The following is a 21,402-nucleotide window of genomic DNA, read 5'->3' on the forward strand; positions in this document are numbered from 1 at the left end:
ATATCCTTTATTGCATAAATAGATGGAAATGGCTCATTTACACAAGGAGCTATTAATGATCGCAGGCAGATGGGCAGTGTCTGGTGGCATCCGCGCTGCTTATCCGCAGTGACACGTCCGTCTCCCAGTGTATGTGGGGACAGTGACCTTAATAGGGTGGAATAATGGCTGGAATTAGTGCAGCAGACAGGAAAGAAAACACAGCGCATGAGAAGCCTGGATCTGCAGTCTTGTGCCGGAGGAGAGATGTGCGCAGTTACTGTGACTCCCGTCCACAGCACATTGAATAAGACCCGGGCTGCCAACAAGTCTAATCGCTGCTGCCGGGACCGGCACGCTGAAACCTTAAAGCCATGTAGGGAGTCTCTGCTTAAAGAAGTGCCGTGTTACAGCGGGATATCCCGGCCGTCTGGTTTGTCAGAGTTGCGGAGCAGCTCAGGGGGAACTGCTGATGCAAAAAGTGGGCTTTTTCTACTTTAAAGGAAACCTAACTATCTGTCCATGTTAAAGTGGATCTTCATGGCATCTGAGAACCACAAACCAAAAACACTATTTAATTAATTTTTAATATTCAAAGCAAACCCCCCCCCCCTCCATTCAGCCGTGCCGCCATGCTTTGTTTTGTTGAGAAATCACTTTGAACCCCCCCCCCCCGAATTTCTGGCTGTGGCCATCTTGAGTAAGGGCAAATGATTCATGTAGCATTTACTTTCTGGAGTCCATCTGCCCTTAGCTCAGGCATGCATGCAGAAGAATGTGCTTAGCTGAGAAAATCCCCCTCCTCTCCTTTCCTCCTTAAGACTTCAGGGATGTATGACATCATTTGTCTGGGCAAGAAACCAGGAAGTAACTGAAATGTGTTAAAAAAAAAAAAAAAAAAAAAAAAAAGGTTAAAACAAATAATTATGATCTACTTTCCTAGCTACACTATATTACCAAAAGTATTGGGGCGCCTTCCTTTACTCGCACATGAACTTTAAAAGCATCCCAGTCTAATGCCGCGTACACACCACCGGACTTTCCGGCAGAAAAGGTCCGACGGAATCATTCCGATCGTGTGTGGGATTTGTCGGACTTTTTTTTTCGAAAATTCTGACGGACCTTAGAAATAGAACATGTTTCAAATCTCTTGGACGGACTCAGTTCCTATCGGGAAAACCGCTCGTCTGTATGCTAGTCCGACGGACCCAAAACGACGCAAGGGCAGCTATTGGCTACTGAACTTCCTTTTTCTACTCCCGTCGTATGTCATTGCCTTCTAAACGAACGGACTTTGGTGTGATCGTGTGTAGGCAAGTCCGTTTCAGCTGAACTCCATCGGATAGACTGTCAGAGTTTACTCTCACGGAAAGTCCGGTCGTGTGTATGCGGCATTAGTCCGTAGGGTTCAATATTGAGTTGGCCCACCCTTTGCAGCTATAACAGCTTCAACTCTTCTGGGAAGGCTGTCCACAAGGTTTAGGAGTGTGTCTATGGGAATGTTTGACCATTCTTCCAGAAGAGCATTTGTGAGGTCAGGCACTGATGTTGGACGAGAAGGCCTGGATCACAGTCTCCGCTCTAATTCATCCCAAATGTGTTCTATCTGGTTGAGGCAGGCCAGTCAAGCTCATCCACGTCTTTATGGACCTTGATTTGTGTACTGGTCCAATTCATTTGGTGGAGGGGGGATTATAGTGTGGGGGTTGTTTTTCAGGGGTTGGGCTTGGCCCCTTAGTTCCAATGAAGGGCACACTTAAGGCGTTGGCATACCAAGACATTTTGGACAATTTCATGCTCCCAACTTTGTGGGAACAGTTTGGGGACGGCCCCTTCCTGTTCCAACATGACTGCGCACCAGTGCACAAAGCAAGGTCCATAAAGACATGGATGAGCGAGTTTGGGGTGGAGGAACTTGACTGGTCTGTGCAAATGAGGAGTATGTGGGGTGGGTGTGTATGTGGTGTGTGTGGTGTGTGTGTGGTGTATTTGATGTGTGTGTGTGTGTGGTGTATGTGTGGCGTGGTGTGTGTGTGTGTGTGTGTGTGTGTGTGTGTGTGTGTGTGTGTGTGGTGTATATGGTATGGTGTGTGTGGTGTGTGTATGTGGTGTGTGTGTGGTGTATTTGATGTGTGTGGCGTGGTGTGTGTGTGTGTGTGTGTGTGTGTGTGTGTATGTATGTGGTGTATGTATGTGGTGTGTGTATGTTGTGTGTGTATGTTGTGTGTATGTGGTGTGTGTAGATGTGGTAGGTGTGGTGTGTGTAGATGTGGTATGTGTGGTGTGTGTATGTGGTATGTATGTGGTGTGTGTGGTGTATATGGTGTGGTGTGTATGTGATGTGTGGTTTGTGTAGATGTGGTATGTGTGGTGTGGTGTGTGTGGTGTGTATGTGGTGTATATGGTGTGGTGTGTGTAGATGTGGTATGTGTGGTGTGGTGTGTGTATGTTGTGTGTATGTGGTGTGTGTAGATGTGGTATGTGTGGTGTGGTGTGTGTATGTGGTATGTATGTGGTGTGTGTGGTGTATATGTGGTGTATATGGTGTGGTGTGTATGTGATGTGTGGTGTGTGTAGATGTGGTATGTGTGGTGCGGGGTCTTTTGCACCTGCTGAAGTCCGTCTCTCCCTCGCAGTAAATCTCCTAACGCAGCACTTTCCATAGTTAGGAACAGAAACCGATGCAAACTTTGAAATTCTTCCATTTAAAGCACACATTATTCACAGAAAAATAGCTTCTATCCCCAGCATTAAAATCAAATAGACGGCTGGGGAAAGCGCCTACATTGCTGATTATTTTGCGGAAAGGAATTCAGCTTTCGGTTTGCTAAAAAGATTACTGCATGCTGTGTACTTTTTTTTTTTTTTTTTCACCCCCTTCTGGAAAAGAGAAAAGTGTGGTGTTTACACAAATCTGCAAATACACAATTGAAATTTATTTCCAAAGTGAAACATTATCATCTGTCTGGGGAGCAGGCTGCATTTTTCAATAAGTTAGAACCAAACTCCCAACTCTATCCAATAAAGGATGGCGGTTAATCTGGTTTGTATGTACTTTCTATTGCGTTTGTTGTACAAGTTGGGCTCAGTTTTCTTCTTTTTTTTTTTTTTTTTTTTTTGTGGAGTTGCTATTTGGAGATGTTGTAAAAAAATAAAATAATGTGCTTCTTAAAGTGTACTTGCACTTGGCCCATTGTAGTAATTCTGGCGATTGGGGTGGAGATTCGGGTCGCACTGCCCCACCTCCTAGAAGGGGCAACAAGCCGTCCATCGCCAGGCCAGAAATTGGTGATTGTGTATTGTGCAAAGTCATATTTCTATATTGTACAGAAATGAAAACGTACATGGGAGAATCTGGAGGCCCTTGCAGTGAATTAGGGTGACAAAGGGGCATGTGTACAGGTGTAACGCTTCAAACACCTACTGCATTCGGGGTTTGACATCTGTGCACATGCTTGGGTTTACCCAAGTACCGGTGTATACCCACAGTCGGGTACTGCCATTCGTGTCTATTGGGCAGCAAAAAAAATAAATATATGACATATTTGTATTCCATATACATTATGGTTTATGAATTGTTAAAATTTGACATGTATACCTGCAATATCTTTTACAGCAAACTAATCTTCTGAAGAAGACCCCAGCTACATGGGTCGAAACGCGTCAGTATTTTATACAACTGACATTCTGATATGTAATGTTACGTATAATTTTTTGTTTGCAATTTTTGTATTTGCAATAGTTTTTATTCTCCTACCAGAGCTCATATTTTAACTACCATGGTATTACCTTTTGTATAATATAATAAAAATACCTTTCTATATACATCATTCCATTGAATCATTTACCTTGCTGCTTAAAAACCCCTTTGGGGGAGCCTTCCCATTTTGTATGTCTATGTGTCTTTTTTATGCTGTCTATTGGGCAGCTTTGCATAGCACCCCTGTGGCACCTGGAAATATGGCCGAACATTGGCTAAGTGGTTAGCACTTCCGCCTAGCAGCGCTAGGGTCATGGGTTCGGATCCCGACCACGGCACTACCTGCACCGACTTTGCATTATCTCCCTGTGCCCGCGTGCTTTTCTTCCGGGCACTTTGGTTTCCTCCCACACTCCAAAAACATGCTGGTAGGTTAATTGTCTCCTGTCTAAATTGGCCCTTGTATGTGTATGTATGAATGTGCAAGAACTATTGTATAAATAAGTTCAACTGTATTCGTCAAATCCACATCCCCAAATTGTAGTAAAAAAAAACATTCGTGGGAAGATTATGAAATCTTAACCCCTTGACGCCGACGTAGCGCAAATATGCGGCCTTCGGCTTCAAGGGGTTGTACCGGGGGTGATATGCATCTGCAGGCATCCTCTCGGTACCCGCTTTTTTTTTTAGAGCCGACGGTCGGCTTTCTTGTAATAACAACCGATTCAGCTAATCAGCTATTACAAGCAGCAGGAGGGGATGCCGCCTTCCGCGGCTCACCCGGGCTCTCCTGTCCCACCAGGAGGCCTCAGTGACCAGCCGGCACATCCACCGGCTGGCCGGAGACCACAACAAAGCCAGAATCAACTTTGATCGGGTCTCGGATCTAGTAACCCGGAAGCGAGGCTGTGACATCACTTCCGGTTAACTAAAGCCTTAAAGAGGAGTTCCACCCAGAAATGAAACTTCCACTGTTCGGATTCCCCCCCCCCTGGTGTCACATTTGGCACCTTTCAAGGGGGGGAGCAGATACCTGTCAGATCCACGTATTTCCTATCACTTTCAGGGGGGAAATCGCTGCACATTGTGATCTACACAATGTCCGTCAGATCATCTCCCCCCACACGCTGTCTTCTGGGAGACGCACAGATCCCAGAAGACAGCAGGGACCAATCAAAACGCGCAGTACAACTTGCGCATGCGCAGTAGGGAACCAGGAGTGAAGCCAAATGTCTACACTGCCTGGTTCCTTTACCAGGAATGGTGGCGGCAGCCCCCTGGGAGTCGATCCGAAGATAGGCTGGGGTACCGACATCGCGGGCTCCCTGGACAGGTAAGTGTCCTTATATTAAAAGTCAGCAGCTGCAGTATTTGTAGTTGCTGACTTTTAATTTTTTTTTTCCGCCGGCGGGACTCCGCTTTAAAGTGCGCCAGATTTTTAAAAATGTCAGTATTCAAAACAGCCAAACAGTGTTTTGAATGCTCTTAAGTTCAGAGGAGGGATTTGGGGTCTTATAGACCCCCGATCCCTCCATAAAGAGGACCTGTCACTGTCTGTTACTGTCACAAGGGATGTTGACATTCCTTGTGACAGCAATAAAAGTGATAAAAAAAAAAAAAAAATTAAAGGGACAGTGTAAAAAAAAAAAAAAAAAAAAAAAGAAGAAAAAAAAAAATTAAAGTGCCCCATCCCTCCGTGCTCGTGCGCACAAATGTAAACCGCGTTCAAACCACACATGTGAGGTATCGCCGCAATCGTTAGAGCGGGAGCAACAATTATCAATTAACAACTAGCACAGGACCTCCTCTGTAACTCTAAACTGGTAACCGTTAAAAATCTCCATAGGCGACTCTTTAAAAAATTTTAAGTATCGTAGTTTGAATTGTTTTCACTCACAGGTAAAGGAAACCCACTGGGGGTATTTAGCAGTAGGGCCGTCATTCCTGCTAGCCCCTTGCCTGATTTGGGTGCTATTTGGGACCCTGTCCAGAGGCTCTCTGCTTAGACTACTGTGATCTATTTTGTAGCGTTCGTGCCCTGAACTGCGCTGAGAGAGATTATGACAATCTTCTCGGGGTGGAATATCTTTTTTTTTTTTTTTTTTTTTTTACTTTTGAACAATAAACCACCGGAGCGGCGTTTTGCCGGCGGTATCGCAACACTGCCCCATTGATTTCAATGGGGAGCAGCGGTGGAGGAGCGGTGAGTTCACCGCTCCAAAGAAGCTGCTGGCAGGACTTTTTGTGATGCCCTGCCAGCGCACCGCTCCAGTGTGAAAGCCCTCGGAGTGAAAGGAGCCGCTTTTTTCAGGCGCTATTTTTAGCGCTGTAGCGCCTGAAAAACGCTGGCAGTGTGAAAGGGGTCTTTCACACTGAGGCGGTTTGCAGGCGCTATTGCGCTAATAATAGCGCCTGCAAACCGACCCGAAAGTGCCGCTGCTTTGTCTCCAGTGTGAAAGCCCTCGGAGCTTTCACACTGGAGCGATGCTCTGGCAGGACGGGAAAAAAAGTCCTGCTAGCAGCATCTTTGGAGCGGTGAAGGAGCGGAGTGTATACCGCTCCTTCACCGCTCCTGCCCATTGAAATCAATGGGATAGCGCGGCTATACCGCCGGCAAAGCGCCTCTGCAGAGGCGCTTTGCGGTGGTTTTTAACCCTTTCTCGGCCGCTGGTGGGGGGTAAAACCGCCCCGCTAGTGGATGAATACTGACGGTAAAGCACCGCTTACAATAGCGGCGCTTTACCGCCGACGCCGCCCCCGCCCCAGTGTGAAAGAGCCCTAAGTGTTTAGAGTGGTTTATGTCCTGGAAGGAGGTGCCATAATCTCTTGGGGTTGGCATGTAATAGTGTGGTATACAAAGTTCATGTTCTTAAGGGGTGTGATACCCCACTTTTTTTTTTTTTTATTATGGATTTTGTAATAAATATATGTTTTTAATGAATTGAACTCATGTCAGTGTAATTATTCTGGTAGAGTCAACAACTTTAAAATCCCATAATCTTCTCACAAATATTTTTTTTGACTATGTGTGAATGTGAGTTTAGGGATCTTAGATTGTAAGCTTTTTCTAACTTTTTTTGTCTTTTTTTACACACTATTTTAATAAAGTTCTGGATCTGCAACCAGATAAAACAAAAAAAAAATGGCGGCACATCCGGAAATAAAATCAAAAAAGTTTATTGAAGATCCATTAAATGAAAGAACTTGACATAAATCAATCCAATAAGGTGCTCAGTGGACGCGTTTCACACAAACGTGCTTACTCATCACAGCATGTTTGTGTGAAACGCGTCCACTGAGCACCTTATTGGATTGATGTATGTCATGTTCCTGGATTTTACGGATCTTGAATAAACTGTTTTGATTTTATTTCCGGACGTGCCGCCATTTTTCTTTGTTTTATCTGGATTCCTCAGGCAGGTACCCGGACTCCTCCAGCAGCTCATCAGATCCTAACAGGTGGCTTTGAGCGGTGTGCACCCAGCTCTTTCTCTCATTGGATCTGCAACCAGCCAGCAATAGATCACTCTAGCAATGATCTATTGCTGCAGAGAGAGGCTGGACAGATCTGAAGGAAGCGACGTGGCGTAGTTTGTGATATCACATCCCTTCCATTGTGTTCATAAGGCTCTGCTATAGGTGCCCCTATAGAGCACTGTGTGGCATGAAAAGCCAAGTTGATGATCGTTTCAGCTCCTGACTTGGTACTTGGTCCTGGCTGTCAGAACCAGATGGTGGTTTCAGCGCTAAATCTGATGGGGGGGGGGGGTGCAGGAATCGCTGAGTCCAGCCGTCATTTTAAAATGGTGCTGGGTAGAGCTGCACGATTGATCGCCAAGAATCGTTATCGCAATTTTTTTTTCCCCACTGCGATCTTGACAAAAGTGTTTCACAATTCTGTCTATGCAAAGAATTCTCTCTTCACTCTTCTGAAGCCACAGCCAAAAGAAGGGAAGAAAAAAAACTGGCAGCCTGCCAAGAATCACAACATTCTTTAGCAGTGGAACTTAAGTATAAACATTGTAACAATTTGTCAAAGGAATAGACGTAGTGTGTAAATGAGGAAAGTTTAAACGCTTAAACACTAAACCTTTTTCTGACATTTGTTGGTTTCAAGTTAAAATCATTTTTTTTTTTTTTTTTTTGCTAGAAAATTACCTAGAACCCCAAACATTTATATATATTTTTTTAGTAGAGACCCTAGATAATAAAATGGTGGTTGTTGCAATATTTCATTTCACACTGTATTTGTGCAGCGGCCTTTCAAATGCAATTTTTTGCAAAAAATGAATTGAAAAAAAAAAAACTAATCAGTAAAGTTAGCCCAATTTTTTTTGTATAATGTGAAAGATTTTACATCACGAGAATCGTGATCTTTTTATTCTAAGCAAAAAAATAGCGATTCTCATTTTGGCCGGAATCGTGCAGCTCTAGTGCTGGGACACTTCTGGGAAGAATAGCTACTGTCCCTGCACTGTTTTAAAACTGCGGTTGGGACTTAATGCTCACAAAGTACACACAATGGTTTTTGTTTCTAAAAATGAAAATGTGGCATTTCCCTTGGAACCGCCACCTGTGTGTGCATTTTATGTTTGCAGGTTGTCTTTTGTAATGTACGTGTTTTTTGCTATTTTAGATGTCAGGAAAGCACGGGAAGACCTGGAAGAGGTCATAAAGAATTTTGAGTCCAGAGTGGAATTCACGAAGGACCTGGAGAGAATGAGTAAGGTAAAGACAACTTGGGATCGATAGAAAAGGCGGTGATGGTAGAGGAGGGATGGAAAGACAAAATATTACAAAATAACCATAAAAGGCACAGAATGGAGCCCCACAGTCATACTGAAAGTCCAAATATAAAGTTAAGTAAGCTTACTAAGCCAACTGCTCTGAATTGTACATAAACACATCATAATAGCAATTACATCTGCTTCACATGTCCCCAAAAATCCTTGTGTCAAGCCAGTGGGCGAAGCCATGCAAATAGATCCTTTATGAACCAACAGTCAAATGCACATACAAAATCGCTGGTGTATAGTGCAAATATAGTTTAATATTATAGAGCCATTTATTCCAATCTGCATGCATCTGTTTCAGGCTTTGTGGCCATCATCAGTGCAGTGTATAGAAACTAGAGATGCACCGATACCATTTTTTTTTTTACGAGTACCTAAACTTTTTTTTTTAGTACTCGCGATACCAATTACCGATACCTACCGCAACTGTTTTGTCTTTACTTCAGCTGTCAGCAATGGTACAAACCATGGAAAAGTTATTTACAAATGAAATAAATAGATTTTTGTCTTTAATTTTGTGCTTTTTCCATGTGAAATGTGTAAATATGTTAATATATATATGCAAAAATATTCACTAACAAAGCAAATAAAAAAAAAAAGTATTAGTTGTTTATCATTTATAAAATAGACGTGAACAAAAAAAAAAAAAGCAGGAAAATAATAATTAAATGGAGGAGAATAGGGAGTTAATTAAGGCTGATTAGAGTAAATTAAGGATTAGTAAGGGGTTAAACAGAGGAACATTTGTTTATCCCTTTGATCTGCAGATGAAGAAACAGAAAGATACAAAAAGAAACAATGTTTCTTTTTATTTTAATGTTTCAGCGGCTGAGCAATGTTGTTAATAAACAATGCTGGTTCGTTTTTTTTTTTTATTTCACGGCTCCAGTTACCGGACTTCTTTAGCACTTTAGCTGTCAACAGGGGAAACCCACCGACAGCTCAAAGAACCAAGCCTGAAAGTATCGGGTTCAGGTATCTGTGCATTTGCATGAGTACCGATACTTGTGCAAATACCACCGATACCAATACTGATACTAGTATCAGCGCAACCATAACGGAAACCATTACTTCTATGAGATAAGGCTTTGGGACCCAACAAGAGAGCATATGAGGTATGGTGAGAAGAGGCTTAAGGCTGCATTCATGACTGGGCGTTCCAGGATCGTGGGCAGAATCGTCGCAAATTGTGGGACCCGTTTGTGATGCCATTATTTCTTAATGACACCTCAAACACGGCAAATCACATCGCGAGAATCTTGTCGCCCAAAAAGGTGCAGGAGATTCTGGAACGCCCAGATGTGAATGAAGCCTTAAAGTGGAGGTCCGCCCACCGCTGCAAAAATAAAAAGCCAGCATACTGCAGCTGCTGACTTTTAATAATCGGACACTTACCTGTCCTGGGTTCCAGCGATGTCGGCACCACAGCTGATGTTTCGATCAGCTGTCGGGTGCATGCCGCCTCCATTGCGATTAAGGGAACCCGGCAGTGAAGCCTTATGGCTAAAAGCCGGGAACCCTACTGCGCATGCGCGAGGCTCCGCTCCTCTCTCCTACTGGGCCGGGGAAGGAGGAGGGAGCCTGGGCGGTGTCTTCAATACCAGAGGCTGAGGCTCCCAGAAGTGGGACTAGGATACCTGTGAAAGACAGGTATCCTAACCCCCCCCCACAAAGGTGCTAACCTGAGGGGTGACAGAATGAGCGGAAGTTCCACTTTTGGATGGAACTCCGCTTTAAGGAAACAAAAAGCCTTCTAGCTGAACTGGTGCACAGTAAGTTCTTTCTTAAAACAGAAGATATTCACTCCTCATTTTACTATTGAAAACCTTCTTTTTTAAGCAGGCTTTGCTGTGCTTTGCATTGATTTAGTTGGAGGGTTTTTTTGACTCATTTACCCCCTTTTCACTATAACATGTATGAAATACAGTCACCCACCAAAAAAATGTAGTCCAGTCTCCATTCTTTGGGGCTGATCTGAGGTATGAAGGTATAGGAACTGGTGTTGGTCTGAAGATGCAGAAATTGGGGCTTATCTGCGGTCCAAGGATGCAGAACTGGGAACTGGGGCTGATTTGAAGGTACAAGAATAGAGGCTGGACTGGGGTGTGAAGGTGCAGGAATCAGAATAGATCTGAGGTGTGAAAGAGCAGAAATTGGGACCGATCTGAGGTGTGAAGGAGCAGAAATTGGGACTGATCTGGTGTGTGAAGGAGCCGAAATTGGGGCTGGTCTAAGGTGTGAAAGAGCAGAAATTGGGGCTGGTCTGAGGTGTGAAGGAGCAAGAAATTGGGGCTGGTCTGAGGTGTGAAGGAGCAGAAATTGGGACTGATCTGAGGTGTGAAGGAGCAGAAGTTGGGGCTGATCTGAGGTGTGAAGGAGCAGAAAGTGGGACTGATCTGGTGTGTGAAGGAGCAGAAATTGGGGCTGGTCTGAGGTGTGAAGGAGCAGAAATTGGGGCTGATCTGAGGTGTGAAGGAGCAGAAATTGGGGCTGGTCTGAGGTGTGAAGGAGCAGAAATTGGGGCTGATCTGAGGTGTGAAGGAGCAGAAATTGGGGCTGGTTTGAGGTGTGAAGGAGCAGAAATTGGGGCTGGTTTGAGGTGTGAATGAGCAGAAATTGGGGCTGATCCGAGGTGTGAAAGTGCAGAAATTGGGGTGATCTGAGGTGTGAAGGAGCAGAAATTGGGACTGGTCTGAGGTGTGAAGGAGCAGAAATTGGGGTGATCTGAGGTGTGAAGGAGCAGAAAGTGGGACTGATCTGGTGTGTGAAGGAGCAGAAATTGGGGCTGGTCTGAGGTGTGAAGGAGCAGAAATTGGGGCTGGTCTGAGGTGTGAAGGAGCAAGAAATTGGGGCTGGTCTGAGGTGTGAAGGAGCAGAAATTGGGGCTGGTCTGAGGTGTGAAGGAGCAGAAATTGAGGCTGGTCTGAGGTGTGAAGGAGCAAGAAATTGGGGCTGGTCTGAGTTGTGAAGGAGCAGAAATTGGGGCTGGTCTGAGGTGTGAAGGAGCAGAAATTGGGGCTGATCTGAGGTGTGAAGGAGCAGAAATTGGGACTGATCTGAGGTGTGAAGGAGCAGAAATTGGGGTGATCTGAGGTGTGAAGGAGCAGAAATTGGGGCTGGTCTGAGGTGTGAAGGAGCAGAAATTGGGGCTGATCTGAGGTGTGAAGGAGCAGAAATTGGGGCTGGTTTGAGGTGCGAAGGAGCAGAAATTGGGGCTGGTTTGAGGTGTGAAGGAGCAGAAATTGGGGCTGATCTGAGGTGTGAAGGAGCAGAAATTGGGGTGATCTGAGGTGTGAAGGAGCAGAAATTGGGACTGGTCTGAGGTGTGAAGGAGCAGAAATTGGGGTGATCTGAGGTGTGAAGGAGCAGAAATTGGGGCTGGTTTGAGGTGTGAAGGAGCAGAAATTGGGGTGATCTGAGGTGTGAAGGAGCAGAAATTGGGGCTGGTCTGGTGTGTGAAGGAGCAGAAATTGGGGTGATCTGAGGTGTGAAGGAGCAGAAATTGGGGCTGGTTTGGTGTGTGAAGGAGCAGAAATTGGGGTGATCTGAGGTGTGAAGGTGCAGAAATTGGGGTGATCTGAGGTGTGAAGGAGCAGAAATTGGGGTGATCTGAGGTGTGAAGGAGCAGAAATTGGGGCTGGTTTGAGGTGTGAAGGAGCAGAAATTGGGGTGATCTGAGGTGTGAAGGAGCAGAAATTGGGGCTGGTTTGAGGTGTGAAGGAGCAGAAATTGGGTCTGGTCTGAGGTGTGAAGGAGCAGAAATTGGGTCTGGTCTGAGGTGTGAAGGAGCAGAAATTGGGGTGATCTGAGGTGTGAAGGAGCAGAAATTGGGGTGATCTGAGGTGTGAAGGAGCAGAAATTGGGGCTGGTTTGAGGTGTGAAGGAGCAGAAATTGGGGTGATCTGAGGTGTGAAGGAGCAGAAATTGGGGCTGGTTTGAGGTGTGAAGGAGCAGAAATTGGGTCTGGTCTGAGGTGTGAAGGAGCAGAAATTGGGTCTGGTCTGAGGTGTGAAGGAGCAGAAATTGGGGCTGGTTTGAGGTGTGAAGGAGCAGAAATTGGTGTTGATCTGAGGTGTGAAGGTGCAGAAATTGGGGCTGGTCTGGTGTGTGAAGGAGCAGAAATTGGGGCTGGTGTGTGAAGGAGCAGAAATTGGGGCTGGTCTGGTGTGTGAAGGAGCAGAAATTGGGGCTGATCTGAGGTGTGAAGGAGCAGAAATTGGGGCTGATCTGAGGTGTGAAGGAGCAGAAATTGGGGCTGATCTGAGGTGTGAAGGAGCAGAAATTGGGGTGATCTGAGGTGTGAAGGAGCAGAAATTGGGGCTGGTTTGAGGTGTGAAGGAGCAGAAATTGGGGTGATCTGAGGTGTGAAGGAGCAGAAATTGGGGCTGGTTTGAGGTGTGAAGGAGCAGAAATTGGGTCTGGTCTGAGGTGTGAAGGAGCAGAAATTGGGTCTGGTCTGAGGTGTGAAGGAGCAGAAATTGGGGCTGGTTTGAGGTGTGAAGGAGCAGAAATTGGTGTTGATCTGAGGTGTGAAGGTGCAGAAATTGGGGCTGGTCTGGTGTGTGAAGGAGCAGAAATTGGGGCTGGTGTGTGAAGGAGCAGAAATTGGGGCTGGTCTGGTGTGTGAAGGAGCAGAAATTGGGGCTGATCTGAGGTGTGAAGGAGCAGAAATTGGGGCTGATCTGAGGTGTGAAGGAGCAGAAATTGGGGCTGATCTGAGGTGTGAAGGAGCAGAAATTGGGGCTGGTTTGAGGTGTGAAGGAGCAGAAATTGGGGCTGGTTTGAGGTGTGAAGGAGCAGAAATTGGGGCTGATCTGAGGTGTGAAGGAGCAGAAATTGGGGTGATCTGAGGTGTGAAGGAGCAGAAATTGGGACTGGTCTGAGGTGTGAAGGAGCAGAAATTGGAGTGATCTGAGGCGTGAAGGAGCAGAAATTTGGGTGATCTGAGGTGTGAAGGTGAAGGGTTTGGGGAGGTCTATGGCTCTGGCTCACAAGTGGCCTAATGCTTGGAAATTACCTCTTGATGTGGGAAAGGTTGCTGACTTGGCTTTGTATTGTCCCAAGCTGTTGGATAGCGGGTATTATTTGAATAGTGTTAAATAAAAGAAGATTCCCCTTTTAACCAGCGTCTGTCTGTCGCCTCAGGAATCCCGTGAATACTTGGATATCAGGGAAGAAATCAGTGAAGAGACGGTTTGCATGAAAGGTACGTCCTGCTCTCCCTATAATTGCTCCAATTACCTCAGCATGTGGCTCTTTCTACCGTTTACTAGTTATCGCTTTGTTATTCTCATCCGTTCGAGAAACGGCCGCAGGCCTCGTCTTTAAAACCCGCCTTGTCTTGCTTGTAGGATGTCAGGCCACGTTTTCCATCATTCATAAGATATGAGCCCTGGAAAGGTGCACACAGACTAGTCATTGCCCAGGACCTTATGTAACCCTATTGTGTCTACAGTTTGTAGCTGAACGTTTCCTCACACAGTGTCCCATACAAAAGGGAGCCGAAACATGCTTTCTTTTTTGTAATTGCACGCTTATTGTCCCGCGCCTGAGCAGTTATTGATGATTGTCTGAGCAGACTAGTGATTGGTGACCAATACACATAGTTCCTGAACATGTGATCACCATTTCAGCTTGACATGGTGACCACATGACTTTACATACAGAAAGAAATACTCTGTTTACAAGATCGATCGATCTATCTATTTATCGATATATATATATATATATATATATATATATATATAGATAGATAGATAGATAGATAGATAGATAGATAGATAGATAGATAGATAGAGAGATAGAGAGAGCGAGAGAGATATCTATATATAGATATCTCTCTCTCTCTCTCTATCTATATATAGATATGTCTATATATAGATATTGCTCTATCTATCTATCTATCTATCTATCTATCTATCTATCTATCTATCTATCTATCTATCTATCTATCTATCTATCTATCTGAGAGAGAGATATCTATATATAGATATGTCTATATATAGATATCTTTTCATGTGACAACACAGAAGAAATGACACTTTGCTACAATGTAAAGTAGTGAGTGTACAGCTTGTATAACAGTGTAAATTTGCTGTCCCCTCAAAATAACTCAACACACAGCCATTAATGTCTAAACCGCTGGCAACAAAAGTGAGTACACCCCTGAGTGAAAATGCCCAATTAGGCCCAATTAGCCATTTTCCTTCCCTGGTGTCATGTGACTCATTAGTGTTACAAGGACTCAGGTGTGAATGGAGAGCAGGTGTGTTAAATTTGGTGTTATCGCTCTCACTCTCTCATACTAGTCACTGGTAGTTCAACATGGCACCTCATGGCAAAGAACTCTCTGAGGATCTGAAAAAAAGTATTGTTGCTCTACATAAAGATGGCCTAGGCTATAAGAAGCTTGCCAAGACCCCGAAAAACTGTGCTGCAGCACGGTGGCCAAGACCATACAGCAGTTTAACAGGACAAGTTCCACTCAGAACAGGCTTCGCCATGGTCCACCAAAGAAGTTGAGTGCACGTGCCCATCATCATATCCAGAGGTTGTCTTTGGGAAATAGACGTATGAGTGCTGCCAGCATTGCTGCAGAGGTTGAAGGGGTGGGGGGGTCAGCCTGTCAGTGCTCAGACCATACGCCGCACACTGCATCAAATTGGTCTGCATGGCTGTCATCCCAGAAGGAAGCCTCTTCTAAAGATGATGCACAAGAAATCCCACAAACAGTTTGCTGAAGACAAACAGACTAAGGACATGGATTACTGGAACCATGTCCTGTGGTCTGATGAGACCAAGATAAACTTATTTGGTTCAGATGGTGTCAAGCGTGTGTGGCGGCAACCAGGTGAGGAGTACAAAGACAAGTGTGTCTTCCCTACAGTCAAGCATGGTGGTGGGAGTGTCATGGTCTGGGGTTCATGAGTGCTGCCAGTGTTCTATCGAGAAATGCCCCCAGTGGGTCTGCGCATGCGCAGTAGCAAATGTCACTCCAGCTGATATGTTGATCAGCTGGCGTGACGTCAACACAGCGCATGCGCAGATCGTCAGAGGCATTATCCGACACTATGCAAACAGTGGGGGAACGTAGTTGTCAGATTGAGCTTTGCTGTTGTGGGTGTGTTGAAGGGCGGGTTTTGTGTGAGTTGCAACCCGCCCCTTACACACAGGCAAAACCCGCCCTGCAACACAGACAAAGCCCGCTTTTCAGCAAACGGAAAGCCCCCCAACAGTGAGGCACAATCTGACAAGTAGGTTCTCCCACCGCTGTTTGCATAGCTTTGAATACTGCCCGTCGAATACGGTCTCTCGCCTATGCTGCCTTATTCTGGCACTGACCCTGTGTATCAGAGCAATAGCCATGAGGTCAAAGGAACTGCCTGCAGAGCTCAGAGACAGGATTATTGCAAGGCACAGATCTGGGGAGGGCTGCAAAAAGAATTCTGCTACACTGAAGGTTCCCAGGAGCACAGTGGCCCCCATAATTCTCTAATAGAAGAAGTTGCACAACCAGGTCTCTTCCAAGAGCCATTGAGAAGAGGGCAGGGCTGAGCCATGCTCTATGCATCTATGGACACACACAGCGCAGGTTTGGGAGCAAGCAGCTTGCTATATTGGGCACTTGTGGGAGGGGTGGGGGGGAGAGCACTGGTGGGGGACCCCAGAAGAGGATTGGGGCTGCTCAGGTCATGAGGGTAAGTATAACATCTTTTGTATCGAAAAATTACTGCTTACCGACCAGCCGCCGCAGTTTTACTGCTGCAGAATGGCACAGCTGGGCGAAACAACGTTATGTAACGTCGCTGCGCCCTGTGGCCACTAGAGGCGCGCGCCCGCTGCTCGCCCCCGGAGCCGATGCGAGTACCGGGCGGTTGCGATCATCGCCGGGCTCCCGCGATCACAATTAACCCCTTGTTCTGCCCCTAGTGGTTAACCCCTTCCCTGCCAGACATTTTTTACAGTAATCAGTGCATTTTTATAGCACTGATCGCTGTATAAATGCCAATGGTCCCAAAAAATGTGTCCGATGTGTCCGCCATAATGTCGCAGTCCCAATAAAAATCGCAGATTGCCGCCATTACTAGTAAAAAAAAAAAATAATAAAAATGCCATAAAACTATCCCCTATTTTGTAGACGCTATAACTTTTGTGCAAACCAATCAATATACGCTTATTGCAATTTCAAAATTGTCGCTTTTTTTTTTTTGTTTATTGTGAAAAAAATAAAAAAAAACGCAGAGGTGATCAAATACCACCAAAAGAAAGCTCTATTTGTGGGATAAAAAGGATGTCAGTTTTGTTTGGGTGTAACGTCGCACCACCGCGGAATTGTCGGTTAAAGCGACGCAGTGCCGAATCGCAAAAATTGCTCTGGTCAGAAAGGGGGTAAAATCTTCCGGGGCTGAAGCGGGTTAAGGTAATGATTATGTGTATTACTGAGCCCCTGTCGTCATTGAAAAAAAACGAATCCAATGAATTAAAGGGGCAGGCCAGGGATAGTCATGCTGGAGAGGAAAGAGTTAGATGATGCTGGACGTCTTCCAGCCAGGAAATAAGGCAGACTCTATCTGGTTTGCTGCCGCTTCTAATGCACTTTGTGAGAAGCTCACAGTGTGCAGTGAAATAAAAAAATAAAATAAAAAAACAATTTCAGTCCAGGAGAGGAGCCTGTACAACGACTGAAGAGGAAGGCCGGAGTTCAGCTTTAATTTTTACACCAGATATGTATGTATTACATTCTATCAGAATCTGTGCGCTACATGTGTAATCTGCGCCTCTCGCGCCTCTCCTCCCCCCCCCCCCCCTTCCCCGGCTGGCTCTGATGTCAGCCCGCTCTGTTTACTGCATTGATCTTCTCCTCTCTGCCATCAAGGCCGATTGTTTTAAGAGGGATTAAAATTCATAGCAGAGCTGAAAGAAGATTCTGTGTTGCATCTTCTATTACCAGAGCAGAATACTTGTAATGAGAGTAAAGATTTCGGATGGCAATAGACACAAACGAGTTGCATAATCAGGGCAGTGAAAAAAAAAAAAAAAAAAAAAAAAGGGAAAAAAAAAAAACAAAAAAAAAAACAGAGCAGTAAAAAAAAATAAGAGGGATTGTGATTTCCCCTCCCAAGCTGTTAAACTCTGATCATGTCACTGTCACATCTCACCGTCATTTCATGTCCTTCCACTCGCAGGATCACTCTACCTATATTAAAATTAAACGTTTTTATTTTTTTTTTATCTTTTAGGGCTTGTTCACACGCGCTTTGCTCTGTGAAGAGTGATCTGCATTCAGATCGCTCTTCAGAGAGCATCGCCTTCTCACTGCCACCTTTTTAACCCCCTTCTTCGCCCCTACGTTAGCACACTGTACCTGCCTTGTACTGCACGCCGTTGTGAAGCACTTGCAGAGCGGCCCTGATTGAGTTGCGTTCCGCTGGCGCTACATCAAAGCGACAGAGGGTCTAATTCCTTACTGTGCCTGCAAAGCATGCGATCATGTGACTGTGGGATGTGTACAGTCCTCAGCAGCTAAAGAGGGCAGCAGTTGAGAAGTGGTAAAAGCACAGCTTTACGCCCCTGCATTGCACGCCGTTGCAAAGCAGAGCGGCCCTGATTGAGTTGCGATCCGCTGGCGCTACATCTGCCGAAAGCGACAGAGGGTCTAATTCAGGGGTCTTCAAACTACAGCCCTACAGTTGTTCAGAAACTACAATTCCCATCATGCCCAGTCATGTCTGTGAATGTCAAAATTTTACAATGCCTCATGGGATGTGTAGTTCTGCAACAGCCGGAGGGCCGTAGTTTGAAGATCCCTGATCTAATTCCTACTGTGCCTGCAAAGCATGCGATCATGTGACTGTGGGATGTGTACAGTCCTCAGCAGCTAAAGAGGGCAGCAGTTGAGAAGTGGTAAAAGCACAGTTTTACGCCCCCACCCCCAACATTACATGTGAATGAACCCTTAGGCTGGGTTCTTATACAGTGCCTTGAAAAAGGAAATAATCACACTTTAAGGCTGGGTTCACATATATGTGGCTTTGGTTTCAGTGCGGCAGTCCGGTGCTTTTCTGTTTACCGGTTCAGGTGCCACTTTTTACCTGAAATCGCACCTGAACCAGACTCAAAAACGCACAGGGCATCTTTTTGAAACCGCACCACGGCCGCCCCGCACATGCGAAGTTGCTGCGTTCAAAGCGTTCACATGTTATGTGAATTGAATGGGGTTAAAAACGCATCCAATTCGCATATACAGTGCCTTGAAAAAGTATTCATACCCCTTGAAATTTTCCACATTTTGTCATGTCACAACCAAAAAACGTAAATGTATTTTGTTGGGATTTTATGTGATAGTACCAGGGATGTGCAATTAGCGGACCTCCAGCTGTTGCAAAACTACAAGTCCCATCATGCCTCTGGCTCTGGGTGTCATGTTTGTGGCTGTCAGTCTTGCTATGCCTCATGGGACTTGTAGTTCTGCAACAGCAGGAGGGCCACTGATTGCATATCCCTGTATGATAGACCAACACAAAGTGGCACATAATTGTGAAGTGGAAGGAAAATGATAAATGGCTTTCAGAATTTTTTACAAATAAATATGTGAAAAGTGTGGGGGGCATTTGTGTGGCGCCCCCCGGAGTCAATACTTTGTAGAACCCCCTTTCACTGCAATTACAGCTGCAAGTCTTTTTGGGGATGTCTCTACCAGCTTTGCACACCTAGAGAGGGACATTTTTGCCCATTTTTCTTTGCAAGCTCAAGCTCTGTCAGATTGGATGGAGAGCGTCTGTGAACAGCAATTTTCAAGTCTTGCCACAGATTCTCAATGGGATTTAGGTCTGGACTTTGACTGGGCCATTCTAACACATGAATATGCTTTGATCTAAACTAGGGGTCTCCAAACTTTTTAAACAAAGGGCTGGATTGTTGTCCTTCAGCCTTTAGGAGGGACGGATTGTGGCCAGCAGGAGTAGAACTTGTCCTAGCATCAGTGGGAGTAAACATCACTACATTTGGTATTGAGTAGGGGGGGGGGGCCTCATTATTTTTGTCGGTGGGAGAAATGGTGCTTCAATTTTGGTGTCAGATGGCTGAATAGTGTCTCCTATCAGTGGGAGGAATAGTGCCCCAAGGGCCGGGTAAAGGCAAGCAAAGGGCCACATCTGGTCTTCAGGCCGAATTTTGGAGCCCACTGATCTAAACCATTCCATTGTAGCTCTGGCTGTATGTTTTGGGTCGTTGTCCTGCTGGAAGGTGAACCTCCGCCCCAGTCTCAAGTCTTTTGCAGACTCTAACAGGTTTTCTTCTAAGATTGTCCTGTATTTGGCTCCATCCATCTTCCCATCAACTCTGACCAGCGTCCCTGTCCCTGCTGAAGAAAAGCATCCCCACCACATGAATCTGTAGGAGATCAGCAGCACTGGGATGCAACACAGGATAAAAAGCAAAAAACAAAAAAATCAATTGGCAATTGTTTATTACGGTGTTTTAGAATGGTAAATGCCGTCCAGTTCAGTCTTTTATCTGTCAGTTATTTTTATATCGTTGGGCCCATAGCCTCCTCCTCACTATAATGAATTGGTTGATCTCCCCGTAGGCAAACACCGCACAGCGCACAAACCTCACACAAAACCAAAGGCCGAGACCAGCAACGAGGTGGGTTTTCGAGAAGAAGAGTCCAAAGACCCGTTCATAGACAATGCGGCGCTCTGGGCCAGACTGGAGGAGCTGGAGAAACAAGAGGAGCTGCGAGGAGAGCTTGCGGAGTAAGCACCCCCTGGATTTTGCATTATCTGTACTCGGTGTGTTGCTTTGACTAAAGCCGGCCGTAGATGGTTCGAATCTTGGCCGGTTCAGAAGGGACTGGCCGAGATTCGAATCATATATGGGCAGGCTGAATGTATCCAAGTTAATCGATCAATCTACTTGGGTACAACCAGCCTGTTGGTTTTACATGTGATTAATGCTAGTGGGTATTACAGCTGCTAGCGGTAATCATTGTGTCCTCTTAGCGGAGACAGCTCCCCCTCTTCCTGCCAGGAGAACACAAAGGCACCTGTGGTTGCAAGAAAGAAAATCGCTCCGTTTGTGGCCGGATTAAGCAAAGACATCAAACAGTTTTTTGTCATCAATTACTAGAACCACAGGCCTTGATGCCTTCACTGCCACTGACGTTCACTATATTGCCAAAAGTATTGGGACACCTGCCTTTACACGCACATGAGCTTTAATGGCGTCTTGGTCCGTAGGGTTCAATATGGAGTTGGCCCACCCTTTGCAGCTATAACAGTTTCAACTCTTCTGGGAAGGCCGTCCACAAGGTTTAGGAGTGTGTCTATGGGATTGTTTGACCATTCTTCCAGAAGAGCATTTTTGAGGTCAGGCACTGATGTTGAACGAGAAGGCCTGGCTCACAGTCTCCGCTTTAATTCATCCCAAAGGTGTTCTATCGGGTTGAGGTCAGGACTCTGTACAGGCCAGTCACGTTCCTCCACCCCAAACTCGCTCATCCATGTCTTTATGGACCTTGCTTTGTGCACTGGTGCGCAGTCATGTTGGAACAGGAAGGGGCCATCCCCAAACTGTTCCCACAAAGTTGGGAGCATGAAATTGTCCAAAATGTCTTGCTATGCTGACGCCTTAAGAGTTCCCTCCACTGGAACTAAGGGGCCAAGCCCAACCCCTGAAAAACAACCCCACACCATAATCCCCCCTCCACCAAATGATCTGGACCAGTGCACAAAGCAAGGTCCATAAAGACATAGATGATCGAGTTTGGGGTGAGTTGAAGCCTGACGCCTTAAGAGTTCCCTTCACAGGAAATAAGGAACCAGCCCAACCCATGAAAAACAAACCCCACATGGTTATAGCTGCAAAGGGTGGGCCAACTCAATATTGAACCCTACGGACTAAGACTGGGATGTCATTAAAGTTCATGTG

General features: G+C 45.6%; 1 protein-coding gene across 1 annotated transcript in view; it reads left to right on the forward strand.

The window, feature by feature from the left end:
* The window catches only part of URI1 (URI1 prefoldin like chaperone), a 134,300-nt gene that overhangs the window by 104,045 nt on the left and 8,853 nt on the right, over positions 1-21,402 (forward strand). Inside the window, exons 5-7 of the mRNA XM_073605820.1 lie at positions 8,316-8,407; positions 13,618-13,678; positions 20,060-20,228. Coding sequence (XP_073461921.1) covers positions 8,316-8,407; positions 13,618-13,678; positions 20,060-20,228 — 322 coding nt within the window. The remainder of the gene's footprint in view (positions 1-8,315; positions 8,408-13,617; positions 13,679-20,059; positions 20,229-21,402) is intronic.

This window comes from Aquarana catesbeiana, linkage group LG11, assembly GCF_042186555.1.
Source record: "Aquarana catesbeiana isolate 2022-GZ linkage group LG11, ASM4218655v1, whole genome shotgun sequence".
Taxonomy (NCBI): domain Eukaryota; kingdom Metazoa; phylum Chordata; class Amphibia; order Anura; family Ranidae; genus Aquarana; species Aquarana catesbeiana.